Here is a 12,394-nt window from a genome sequence, read left to right as displayed (position 1 = left end):
CAGATTTTCTGCTAATGTAAGGAGGGAGTGGAAGAAGCACTAGGAGCTGAATATCCCCCCCCCCCCCCATCCGCCTCCATTTTCTTCTTCTGTGCTGTTGTAGTTCCAACAAGTGCACTGTGCTGGAGGGAATTTGATGGTGAGAGACTCTTCGGGATGGACTACTCTGCACCACGCAGTAAGCTCAGGGAGCAAGGAGATCGTAAAGTACATCATTGAGAATGGTGAGAGGTCAGGCCACCCCCTCCCCCCAGGAAGAATCTGTGTGACTCTGCAAGATAGGGGCTGCATCCCTGCCCCTCAGAGATGCTAATACTGGCAGTGTCTGTGTGATATGTAAGAATGTGCAGGTCAGGACTCCCCCCCCAGGATGCCAGTGCTGGCAGTGTCTGTGTGATATGTAAGAATGTGCAGGTCAGGACTCCCCCCAGGATGCCAGTGCTGGCAGTGTCTGTGTGATATGTAAGAATGTGCAGGTCAGGACTCCCCCCAGGATGCCAGTGCTGGCAGTGTCTGTGTGATATGTAAGAATGTGGAGGTCAGGACTCCCCCCAGGATGCCAGTGCTGGCAGTGTCTGTGTGATATGTAAGAATGTGCAGGTCAGGACTCCCCCAGGATGCCAGTGCTGGCAGTGTCTGTGTGATATGTAAGAATGTGCAGGTCAGGACTCCCCCCAGGATGCCAGTGCTGGCAGTGTCTGTGTGATATGTAAGAATGTGGAGGTCAGGACTCCCCCCCCCCCCCCAGGATGCCAGTGCTGGCAGTGTCTGTGTGATATGTAAGAATGTGCAGGTCAGGACTCCCCCCCCCAGGATGCCAGTGCTGGCACTGTCTGTGTGATATGTAAGAATGTGCAGGTCAGGACTCCCCCCCCCCCCCCCCCAGGATGCCAGTGCTGGCAGTGTCTGTGTGATATGTAAGAATGTGCAGGTCAGGACTCCCCCCAGGATGCCAGTGCTGGCAGTGTCTGTGTGATATGTAACAATTCATAGGTCAGGACTCCCCCCCCCCCCCCCAGGATGCCAGTGCTGGCAGTGTCTGTGTGATATGTAAGAATGTGGAGGTCAGGACTCCCCCCAGGATGCCAGTGCTGGCAGTGTCTGTGTGATATGTAACAATTCATAGGTCAGGACTCCCCCCCCCCCCAGGATGCCAGTGCTGGCAGTGTCTGTGTGATATGTAAGAATGTGGAGGTCAGGACTCCCCCCAGGATGCCAGTGCTGGCAGTGTCTGTGTGATATGTAACAATTCATAGGTCAGGACTCCCCCCCCCCCCCCCCCCCCAGGATGCCAGTGCTGGCAGTGTCTGTGTGATATGTAAGAATGTGCAGGTCAGGACTCCCCCCCCCCCCCCCCAGGATGCCAGTGCTGGCAGTGTCTGTGTGATATGTAACAATTCATAGGTCAGGACTCCCCCCCCAGGATGCCGGTGCTGGCAGTGTCTGTGTGATATGTAAGAATGTGCAGGTCAGGACTCCCCCCAGGATGCCAGTGCTGGCAGTGTCTGTGTGATATGTAAGAATGTGCAGGTCAGGACTCCCCCCAGGATGCCAGTGCTGGCAGTGTCTGTGTGATATGTAAGAATGTGCAGGTCAGGACTCCCCCCAGGATGCCAGTGCTGGCAGTGTCTGTGTGATATGTAAGAATGTGCAGGTCAGGACTCCCCCCCCCCCCCAGGATGCCAGTGCTGGCACTGTCTGTGTGATATGTAAGAATGTGCAGGTCAGGACCCCCCCCCCCCCCCCCAGGATGCCAGTGCTGGCAGTGTCTGTGTGATATGTAAGAATGTGCAGGTCAGGACTCCCCCCAGGATGCCAGTGCTGGCAGTGTCTGTGTGATATGTAAGAATGTGCAGGTCAGGACTCCCCCCCCCAGGATGCCAGTGCTGGCAGTGTCTGTGTGATATGTAAGAATGTGCAGGTCAGGACTCCCCCCCCCCCCCCCAGGATGCCAGTGCTGGCAGTGTCTGTGTGATATGTAAGAATGTGCAGGTCAGGACTCCCCCCCCACCCCCCAGGATGCCAGTGCTGGCAGTGTCTGTGTGATATGTAACAATTCATAGGTCAGGACTCCCCCCCCCCCCCAGGATGCCAGTGCTGGCAGTGTCTGTGTGATATGTAACAATTCATAGGTCAGGACTCCCCCCCCCCCAGGATGCCAGTGCTGGCAGTGTCTGTGTGATATGTAAGAATGTGGAGGTCAGGACTCCCCCCAGGATGCCAGTGCTGGCAGTGTCTGTGTGATATGTAACAATTCATAGGTCAGGACTCCCCCCCCAGGATGCCGGTGCTGGCAGTGTCTGTGTGATATGTAAGAATGTGCAGGTCAGGACTCCCCCCAGGATGCCAGTGCTGGCAGTGTCTGTGTGATATGTAAGAATGTGCAGGTCAGGACTCCCCCCAGGATGCCAGTGCTGGCAGTGTCTGTGTGATATGTAAGAATGTGCAGGTCAGGACTCCCCCCCCAGGATGCCAGTGCTGGCACTGTCTGTGTGATATGTAAGAATGTGCAGGTCAGGACTCCCCCCCCCCCCCCCCCAGGATGCCAGTGCTGGCAGTGTCTGTGTGATATGTAAGAATGTGCAGGTCAGGACTCCCCCCAGGATGCCAGTGCTGGCAGTGTCTGTGTGATATGTAAGAATGTGGAGGTCAGGACTCCCCCCCCCCCCCCCACCCAGGATGCCAGTGCTGGCAGTGTCTGTGTGATATGTAACAATGCATAGGCAGGACTCCCCCCAGGATGCCAGTGCTGGCAGTGTCTGTGTGGTATGTAAGAATGTGCAGGTCAGGACTCCCCCCAGGATGCCAGTGCTGGCAGTGTCTGTGTGATATGTAACAATGCATAGGCAGGACTCCCCCCAGGATGCCAGTGCTGGCAGTGTCTGTGTGATATGTAACAATTCATAGGTCAGGACTCCCCCCAGGATGCCAGTGCTGGCAGTGTCTGTGTGATATGTAAGAATGTGCAGGTCAGGACTCCCCCCCCCCCCCCCCAGGATGCCAGTGCTGGCAGTGTCTGTGTGATATGTAAGAATGTGCAGGTCAGGACTCCCCCCCAGGATGCCAGTGCTGGCAGTGTCTGTGTGATATGTAACAATGCATAGGCAGGACTCCCCCCAGGATGCCAGTGTCTGTGTGATATGTAAGAATGTGCAGGTCAGGACTCCCCCCAGGATGCCAGTGCTGGCAGTGTCTGTGTGATATGTAAGAATGTGCAGGTCAGGACTCCCCCCAGGATGCCAGTGCTGGCAGTGTCTGTGTGATATGTAAGAATGTGCAGGTCAGGACTCCCCCCCCCCCCCCCCAGGATGCCAGTGCTGGCAGTGTCTGTGTGATATGTAACAATGCATAGGCAGGACTCCCCCCAGGATGCCAGTGCTGGCAGTGTCTGTGTGATATGTAACAATGCATAGGCAGGACTCCCCCCAGGATGCCAGTGCTGGCAGTGTCTGTGTGATGATGCATAGGTCAGGACTCCCCCCCCCCCCCCCCAGGATGCCAGTGCTGGCAGTGTCTGTGTGATGATGCATAGGTCAGGACTCCCCCCCCCCCCCCCAGGATGCCAGTGCTGGCAGTGTCTGTGTGATATGTAAGAATGTGCAGGTCAGGACTCCCCCCAGGATGCCAGTGCTGGCAGTGTCTGTGTGATATGTAAGAATGTGGAGGTCAGGACTCCCCCCAGGATGCCAGTGCTGGCAGTGTCTGTGTGATATGTAAGAATGTGCAGGTCAGGACTCCCCCCAGGATGCCAGTGCTGGCAGTGTCTGTGTGATGATGCATAGGTCAGGACTCCCCCCCCCCCCCCCCCCCAGGATGCCAGTGCTGGTAGTGTCTGTGTGATATGTAACAATGCATAGGCAGGACTCCCCCCAGGATGCCAGTGCTGGCAGTGTCTGTGTGATATGTAAGAATGCGCAGGTCAGGACTCCCCCCCAGGATGCCAGTGCTGGCAGTGTCTGTGTGATATGTAAGAATGTGCAGGTCAGGACTCCCCCCCCCCAGGATGCCAGTGCTGGCACTGTCTGTGTGATATGTAACAATGCATAGGCAGGACTCCCCCCAGGATGCCAGTGCTGGCAGTGTCTGTGTGATGATGCATAGGTCAGGATAGCTCCTGCTCCTTCTCTAGACCCCTCTCCTAGAGATGCGGATGTTGAGAGTGTGACTGCACTGTTTAGGAGGATCCATGTTTTATTGTTTCTCAGCTGATCCTTGGGAGAGGCAAATGTTTTATTAAACTTCTTTTTTGTCTTTTTTCACTCAGCTCCTACAGAGATCCTGGATGCTACAGAGAAACAAAAGTAAGTGTCATTATTCCAGAGATATTTGCTAGGGTTTTGTGGCTTTTCCCACCTCCTTTAGCTGTTGCTGCTCTTCTGAACAAGGCCATGGTCTGTCCCTTTAATCTGTGCCCCATGAGCATGAATTGGTTTTGTTCTGGGTGTGGTGCAGAAGGTTGTACCCATGTGAAACAGGATTGAAAGACTCTGTTTCTGAAGAATAGTGGAATGGGAAGTGCTTGGATTCCCTGTGCTGAGTTTGCAGGAGGATTTGGGGTCTCTGAGTCTGTGCTGAGAGGTGAGGTTCTCCCTCTGTAGGATGCAGGGGGCTTCGTTCAGGGGCATTTGAGGGTGGCTGCTGTCACAGGACTCGGTGATTGTTCTTTTTCTTGTGAGGGGAGAGACGTGTCTGCACCAAGCAGCGTCGCTGCGCCATCGCACTATCTGCCATTACATCGTGGAAGCTGGAGCGTCGCTGATGAAAACGGACCTGCAGGTGAGGGGGATAGGAGCCATCCAGCCACACTGCCCCGGGATGTGGGAGGAGAACAGTGGCTCATGCAGAGAGGAGCCTCCAGCATTAATAACGTGATATGTGCTTTGGGCTATGGCCCCTGGGCCTCAGGACTGGTGGCTGCCATGAGCAGACTGGGAATAGTGGGAGGGGAAAATCCCCAGGTGCAGGTGGTTAGAAGTGAACTTTCTTGGCAGCAGGATCACAGCTCCAGTTGTAAAAGCATTAAGGGAAACCCTGGGGAGACCTGGGGCTGCAGAGGAGCGCGTCCATGAGATGTGACCTTGCTGTGGGAATGAGACTGCACTCACGATGCACTTTCTCTCCTCTGCTTACAGGAAAGGGGGTTGTAGGGAGGAAGGGAGAGCTTGGGGTATTATAGTTAGGGGGGTGGAGGGGGATATTTTCCTTCCTGCCATGGGTCCCCGCCCAGATGTTTCCTGTTTTGGCAGTGGAAGTTGAAGTGGACCAGTGGTGATTTTCTGGCCGGTCGCTGACCTGGAACGTGTTTGAACTTTCTCCCCATTGGGAAAAAAAGGTGGGCCCGACCTGCAGCTTTTTTTTTATTAATTCCCAGAGCTTTGCAGAGTCTGAACAGCACAAGGGCTTAAGTCTGCACCCTTGAAGTGTTTGGGCAGAAATTCCTTACAAATGATACCGATCCCCTGGCTGGGGATTGTGCTTGGGCCTGTAGTTTGCATCGTTTGATGTGGCTGGAGCAGAAATGACTTTGCCAGAGGGTGAGGGGAGGAAAGCAGGGAGACACAGAAAGGGGGAAGGGAGAAAGATGGGGAGGAGATTAGAAGGAGAGAGAAAGTGAGGGCAGGGGAGAGGGAGTTGTGCGGAGGAATGAAGGCAGAGTGTGGATTGCAGCTACGAGCGGGGCAGTGGTCTCCAGGTGCCTCCGAACCAGCCCCAGAGTGCCCCGTGGCATCCTCCTGGCACCGTGGCATCCTCCTGGCACCGTGGCATCCTCCTGGCACCGTGACTGTGTGGCTGCCTCAGTCCTCGCAGGGAGAGGGGGAGGTTGGCTGTGAGAGTTCATTAGTGGAGGAAGGCCAGATGGCTGGAAGGATGTGTTGAAACCTGAACATCCACAGGGGGAGTGAGTGACAGCAGCAGAGCGGGCTGACAAGTCCCAGCATCCCCTGCAAGGGGTCACTGACACCAGCCCTCCCCATCCCCCTTACCTTAAATCCCAAGAAAATAAAACATCAGCTGCAGTTCCAGAGAAATGAATCTGTCTCTCCCCCATCCGAAACAGAGCTCTACTTTCTTCCTGCTGAATGTCTGGGTGCATCCTCTCACACCCCTACACACACACACACACACACACACACACACACACACACACACACAGACAGACACACACACATACACTCTCTCCCCCATCCGAAACAGAGCTCTACTTTCTTCCTGCTGAATGTCTGGGTGCATCCTCTCACACCCCTACACACACACACACACACACACACACCTACACACACACACACACACACCCCTACACACACACACAGACACACACACACACATACACTCTCTCCCCCATCCGAAACAGAGCTCTACTTTCTTCCTGCTGAATGTCTGGGTGCATCCTCTCACACCCCTACACACACACACACACAGACAGACACACACACACACTCTCTCTCCCCCATCCGAAACAGAGCTCTACTTTCTTCCTGCTGAATGTCTGGGTGCATCCTCTCACACCCCTACACACACACACCTACACCTACACACACAGACACACACACACACACTCTCTCCCCACATCCATGCTTATCCCCTGCTAACCCTAACCCCTCACCCCGCCACGTATGCACACACACACACACTCACACACACACACTCTCTCCCCACATCCATGCTTATCCCCTGCTAACCCTAACCCCTCACCCCGCCACGTATGCACACACACACACACACACACACTCTCTCCCCACATCCATGCTTATCCCCTGCTAACCCTAACCCCTCACCCCGCCACGTATGCACACACACACACACACACACACACACACACACTCTCTCCCCACATCCATGCTTATCCCCTGCCCTAATTGCTTAAGAGAGAATAGCACAGGCTGGAGATGAGGTTCCTGTAAGTCCTCCCTAAAATATACTAATACTGTACATGATGGGAGAAAGTAGCCTGTGAGATCTCTCTTGTAATTCATATTTGAACAGAAATTGCTACCTACAAGAACCCAGCTAAAATGATTAGATAATTGGCAATTTTCTAAACTGTGCCTATTGGGACACATTCTGTGAGTACTTTTAAGCCAATTTTCAAAGCAAATTCCACTCTGAAAGTTACTATGGGTACAAAGTACCCTGCAAACATTTGCACCTGATTTTGTTTGAGTGCATGGAAAATAACACACGTAAATTTGAAAATGACATCTTCCCACACTGCTTTCCTTCTCCCCCCTAGGCCTGTCCCCTCTGAATGCGGATCACTGTACTTGCTTTGGGCCAGCCAGCTCTACATTCGTGTAAATGGCTTTGCATGTTGCCTTTAGAAAGGATTCATGTTCTCTCAGGTAGCAGTTATGTTGTGGGTTACTTTCTCAGCCCTGCCTCACTCTTGGCCTGCAGTCTGACTAACCCATCCGAATGGCTCTTCCTTTCTTCCTAAATATATTGCAGGGCGACACTCCAAAGCATCGGGCTGAGAAAGCCAGGGATCCGGAGCTGGCTGCCTACCTCGAAAACCGACAGCACTACCAGATGATCCAGCGGGAGGACCAGGAAACAGCTGTGTAGCACTAGCCAGAGACCGTCCAGCAGCCTCTAAGCTGAAAGCTCACCCCTAGTGAAGCGTGGAGCATCCTCAGGTGGAGAGAGGCTGGAGGTCCCGAGGAATGAGCCGGCCACACTATGTGCACACAAAGCAAGAGTTGCCAGAGCTGCCAACTCTGACAGAAACTGCATTTTAAACTAATTTAAGGTTTTAATGTTTATTTTTGAAAGTCGGTAAGATTTTAATATAGAATTTTGTTTGGTGACGCCTCTGTATCGCTGCCCCCGGGGCAGGCACTCCCACGCTTACTGATGTGTTGGACTTCACCCCTCCTCTGAGAGGATGAACACTTGGAAATTGCCCCTGTACTTGCCTGCAGGTGTGGGACTCCTGCTGATTGTACGGCTGGCACTGTAGCTGTAACTTTAGTGCCTGGTGACCATTTCTGGCTTCTGCCCATCTCCCATTCAGAGGGACCAAGCTGCAGCGTTTACAGCCTTGTGCAGGCAGTAACAGCACTGGGGTGGAGAAGAGCGACAGACGTCTCATTAGCATCAAATGACTGAACTGGGTCACTGGAAAGATCAACAGGAAGAAAGACGGTAAATGTGGCTGCCTCTGTGTCTGAGGGCCGGGCCCTCTGCAGCCGCTCAAGCTTGGCTTTGTGGCGTTCACGGCAGATTCATCAACTTGCAAATTGCTGGAGAAAAAGAGCAACACAAACTCCACTCATAGTAGCGAGTAAAAAAAAGAAAGCCTTCCCATTAGCGCTGAGTACCATCTGTCTCCCAGGACCTGTGACAGAACCGGACCTTCAGCTTCCCTGTCCAATGCTGCTGCTTGCCTCTCCCAAAACTGTCCATTGCATTTCAATGGGGCGTTCAGGCTCTGAGTTCCCTGTGATGCCAGCCAAGCACTCTCACCAGATGGGGCATGGAACTCCTGTCACGCTGTCCTCATACCATTGTAAGGCAGCAAAATATTCTCTCTAGCAGGAGAGTTTCAAATCTAGCCCAGCAATCCTCTGCCCCTCAACAGATGCATGGGAGCAGAGGCAAGCAGTGGTCAGACCCTCGGGGCAGGGGGTCTGAGAGGAGGGTGTGCTACCTCTGACCAGTACTCACTGGCAGGGCAGAGGGGATTGGGTGACTGCTCCTTTGTCTCCTGCCATCTTCAGCTTTCCATTCCCCTTGCTTCTGGCATTGCTTTCCTATCTGCGTAAGGACTTGGCCCTAAGACATTACAGGGACTATGAAGGAAGGATTCTGGGCAATTTTAGCAGAGTAATCCAAGCCCGTGACCCTCTGAAGCTGGCACTCCACCCCCAGCAAGGACTCACTTTTCCTTTGCAGGGCAGTTTTATTGTCCTCACCATCTTGGTTAGTGACTGTAGCTGAGACTTAGCGCTGTTCAGTCTCTGGGTAATGTGGTGTTTATATTCTTGTGCTGTTTTTTTTTAATTACTATTTAACTCTTCTGTACTAGGAGGAGATTATTCTATCTTAGTGTTTCTTGCAAGCGTGGTTTTTTTTTTACCTATGAATACTTCTAGATCTGTTCATGCTTGTACCCACATTATACAATTTCAGCATTAAGGAACACCCGGACTCTCCCAAGGTTTATCCCCTGTGCAAGGGAAGGGATGACCATCACTGACCGATGCATTATTCCTTTCCTGCAACAACGATTGGGTATAATTTTGGCTTATACCACCAGTCTTGCTTCTTTAAAACAAAACCCACCTCTTGTACACTGGCCACAATTTTGGAAACTCTTGTTCTCTGAGCAGCATCAATGGGTGCATAGGAATGATGCTGCATAGGTTCTATGCACTTGTGGGCCACTAGCGTGGGAGACGTGGCTATCAGGAACTGTTTAAAGAATTTTCATAGATGACAGCTGGCTACAGAGCAGCATTGCCTTTAGTACGCCAGGAGCTGCTCTTGGCATGTGACTTCCCTGTGCCGCTGATGTACACTTGTAAAAAAGCTTACCTGTACGGTAGGTGAAATTCTAGGCATTTACCTGTGCATGGCGTGGGAAACCAGAAATCCACGTATAGGTCCATAGGAATATGTGGATATGCAGCATCTGCTGTATGGATACTGTGTGAACTCGATAGGCACATCTGTGTAATCTAGTGTTGCTGTGTGTTTTGGCCCCAGCTCTTCTCAGAATGGGACTGTGAATTGTGCTGCTGTGTTTTTAAGCAATTGCGTGTTAATCCAAAGGCTGAGAAAAGACCAGGGTAGGTCCATTTTGTCTTACTTTCCCCCATGCCTGTCATGGCCTCCTGTGCATTGTTAGGACTACGTCCTGGCGTTGAGTAGCTCATTCAGTTTCTGTTTCTGAAAGTGCTATAATATGCATTGTGCTCTGGCTGCCAGTAGGAGCCCTTGTACCCAACTTCCCTCTATGAGATTTCTGCCCTTACAGCTTGCCCCCTGTATCTGGCTTCCCCTTCCACCCCCAGCAGACTCCCTGGGAGAGGGGTGGTGGTCACAGCTGTGACATTTGTTGCATGCACGAATACTGCAGCCTGAGCATTCTTCAGATCAGTGCTTTCACCTTTAATCACGTCTCACTTCCTACATTATCTGCCACTGAGGGAGAGGGCCTGCTTTTCTAACCCAGGGCTGTCTGGGACCCGGCCTTTGACTTTGTTACATCAGGTTACTGGTTTGCAGTGGGGCTGAAGGCATCTGACACTGATCCCTGTGCAATGCTCGGTTTCTGTGTGTGTGCAACAGATATAATTTAATTTGTTTGGTAACTATGAAATGTCTCTCAACCCTGATCTCCCCAGTGACGTGTTCACCTCACCCTGCTGCCACACAGTGACCCAGGGTCCTTTGGCATGATTCCTGCCCGGCCCCCTGGTTCTGCGGTATTTTTGACCCAGTGCCTTCCATCTCTCTACTCTGCCATGGTCCAGGGCCAAGGTCAAATCCTGCTTAACATCTTGTGCAACTTTCATGTTTCCATGCCTCTGAAATAAAGATTTACATTTTAATTATCTTAATCATCATGTTGGATTTTAGCCCACTTTTCTATTTGATACTCAGAGTACCTTGCAGCATTATTAGCAATTCTGGGAGAAGTCCCTATCCCATAGAGCTTATAATCTAAGTAGGTACCTGAAGCAACTTGAGAGCAAGTACCTTGTGCAAAGTCACAGAGAGTGACAATGAGCAGCGCGGGAATGAGATCTGAACTTTGTTCCCCTCTTCTCAGTCATTCCTTCTGTCTTTCTCTCTGCTATGAGTCCTAAAAAAGATGTCACCTATCAGGAGTTTCCCCTTTTAAGCGTTTCATTATTAAAACGTGCACAGTTATTACCGTGTATATCTGTGCTCAGCCATTAAGGAAATGAATTTCATCCGGGCCAGGCTTGGCGAGGTAATTGTTTTAACTCAAGTTGCTGGCTAGTATCGCGCTTTCTTGTGAAGTGGCAGGGAATGGAGGACGCTTGTGTGCCCATAAATCCATAGCCGAGGGCCTGATCACACCTCAACCCCGGTGGGTCCCTTAATATAAAGGAAGACGAGAGAGGGGTCATACAACAGGTCCTGGTAACATTTCATGGCCCTCTCCAGGGTCGGGATACATCACAGAGCCCCTCACCAGAAACAAAGGATTAACTTCTAAATACAAAACAGGCCTAGCCTGGAAAAAGCTTGGGCAGAGAGGTGCATTATGGGGATGACCTCTGCCAGTGCAAGCTCATAAGAAACATGAGATCCAGTTCTAGACTGACCGAAGGAGGTGCTTATTTACATTTATATTCTACTTTTTTATTACATTCAGGTACTGTAATAATGTCCCTATCCCCAAAAGTACGACTGAGGTAGGGGCAGGTTTGTGGGTAAAGTCTCAGTACTAGCAGCTTGTGGGACCCTGGGACACTGAAATTATAGGGCTGGGAATGAGGGGGGGGGGGGAGAGGTTGCTGGAGGAGCTGCAGGTCAGGACTGAAGTGCATTGACAGGGCTGTAGGTGTGAGTGTGAGAGGGGGGACACGACCAGGGTTGAGCACTGGAGGAGCTGCAGGTCAGGGCTGAAGTGCATTGACAGGGCTGTAGGTGTGAGTGTGAGAGGGGGACACGACCAGGGTTGAGCACTGGAGGTGCTGCAGGTCAGGACTGAAGTGCATTGACAAGGCTGTAGGTGTGAGTGTGAGAGGGGGGACACGACCAGGGTTGAGCACTGGAGGAGCTGCAGGTCAGGGCTGAAGTGCATTGACAGGGCTGTAGGTGTGAGTGTGAGAGGGGGACAGGGCCAGGGTTGAGCACTGGAGGTGCTGCAGATCAGGACTGAAGTGCATTGACAGGGCTGTAGGTGTGAGTGTGAGAGGGGGACAGGGCCAGGGTTGAGCACTGGAGGTGCTGCAGGTCAGGGCTGAAGTGCATTGACAGGGCTGTAGGTGTGAGTGTGAGAGGGGGACAGGGCCAGGGTTGAGCACTGGAGGTGCTGCAGATCAGGACTGAAGTGCATTGACAGGGCTGTAGGTGTGAGTGTGAGAGGGGGACAGGGCCAGGGTTGAGCACTGGAGGTGCTGCAGGTCAGGACTGAAGTGCATTGACAGGGCTGTAGGTGTGAGTGTGAGAGGGGGACAGGGCCAGGCTTGAGCACTGGAGGTGCTGCAGGTCAGCACTGAAGTGCATTGACAGGGCTGTAGGTGTGAGTGTGAGAGGGGGACAAGGCCAGGGTTGAGCACTGGAGGTGCTGCAGATCAGGACTGAAGTGCATTGACAGGGCTGTAGGTGTGAGTGTGAGAGGGGGACAGGGCCAGGGTTGAGCACTGGAGGTGCTGCAGATCAGGACTGAAGTGCATTGACAGGGCTGTAGGTGTGA

The 12,394-nt window shown here is 52.5% G+C and overlaps 1 protein-coding gene across 1 annotated transcript in view; it reads left to right on the top strand.

Moving 5' to 3' along the window:
* Positions 1–10,562, top strand: part of DGKZ (diacylglycerol kinase zeta) — a 187,695-nt gene extending 177,133 nt beyond the window's left edge. Inside the window, 4 exon segments of the mRNA XM_029583064.1 lie at positions 104–224; positions 4,265–4,301; positions 4,677–4,776; positions 7,447–10,562. Of these exon segments, the coding sequence (XP_029438924.1) occupies positions 104–224; positions 4,265–4,301; positions 4,677–4,776; positions 7,447–7,563 (375 nt within the window). The 3' untranslated portion in view covers positions 7,564–10,562.
* The last annotated feature ends 1,832 nt before the right edge of the window (positions 10,563–12,394 follow it).

This window comes from Rhinatrema bivittatum, chromosome 17, assembly GCF_901001135.1.
Source record: "Rhinatrema bivittatum chromosome 17, aRhiBiv1.1, whole genome shotgun sequence".
Classification (NCBI taxonomy): Eukaryota; Metazoa; Chordata; class Amphibia; order Gymnophiona; family Rhinatrematidae; genus Rhinatrema; species Rhinatrema bivittatum.
This window is presented reverse-complemented; position numbering and strand designations above follow the sequence as displayed.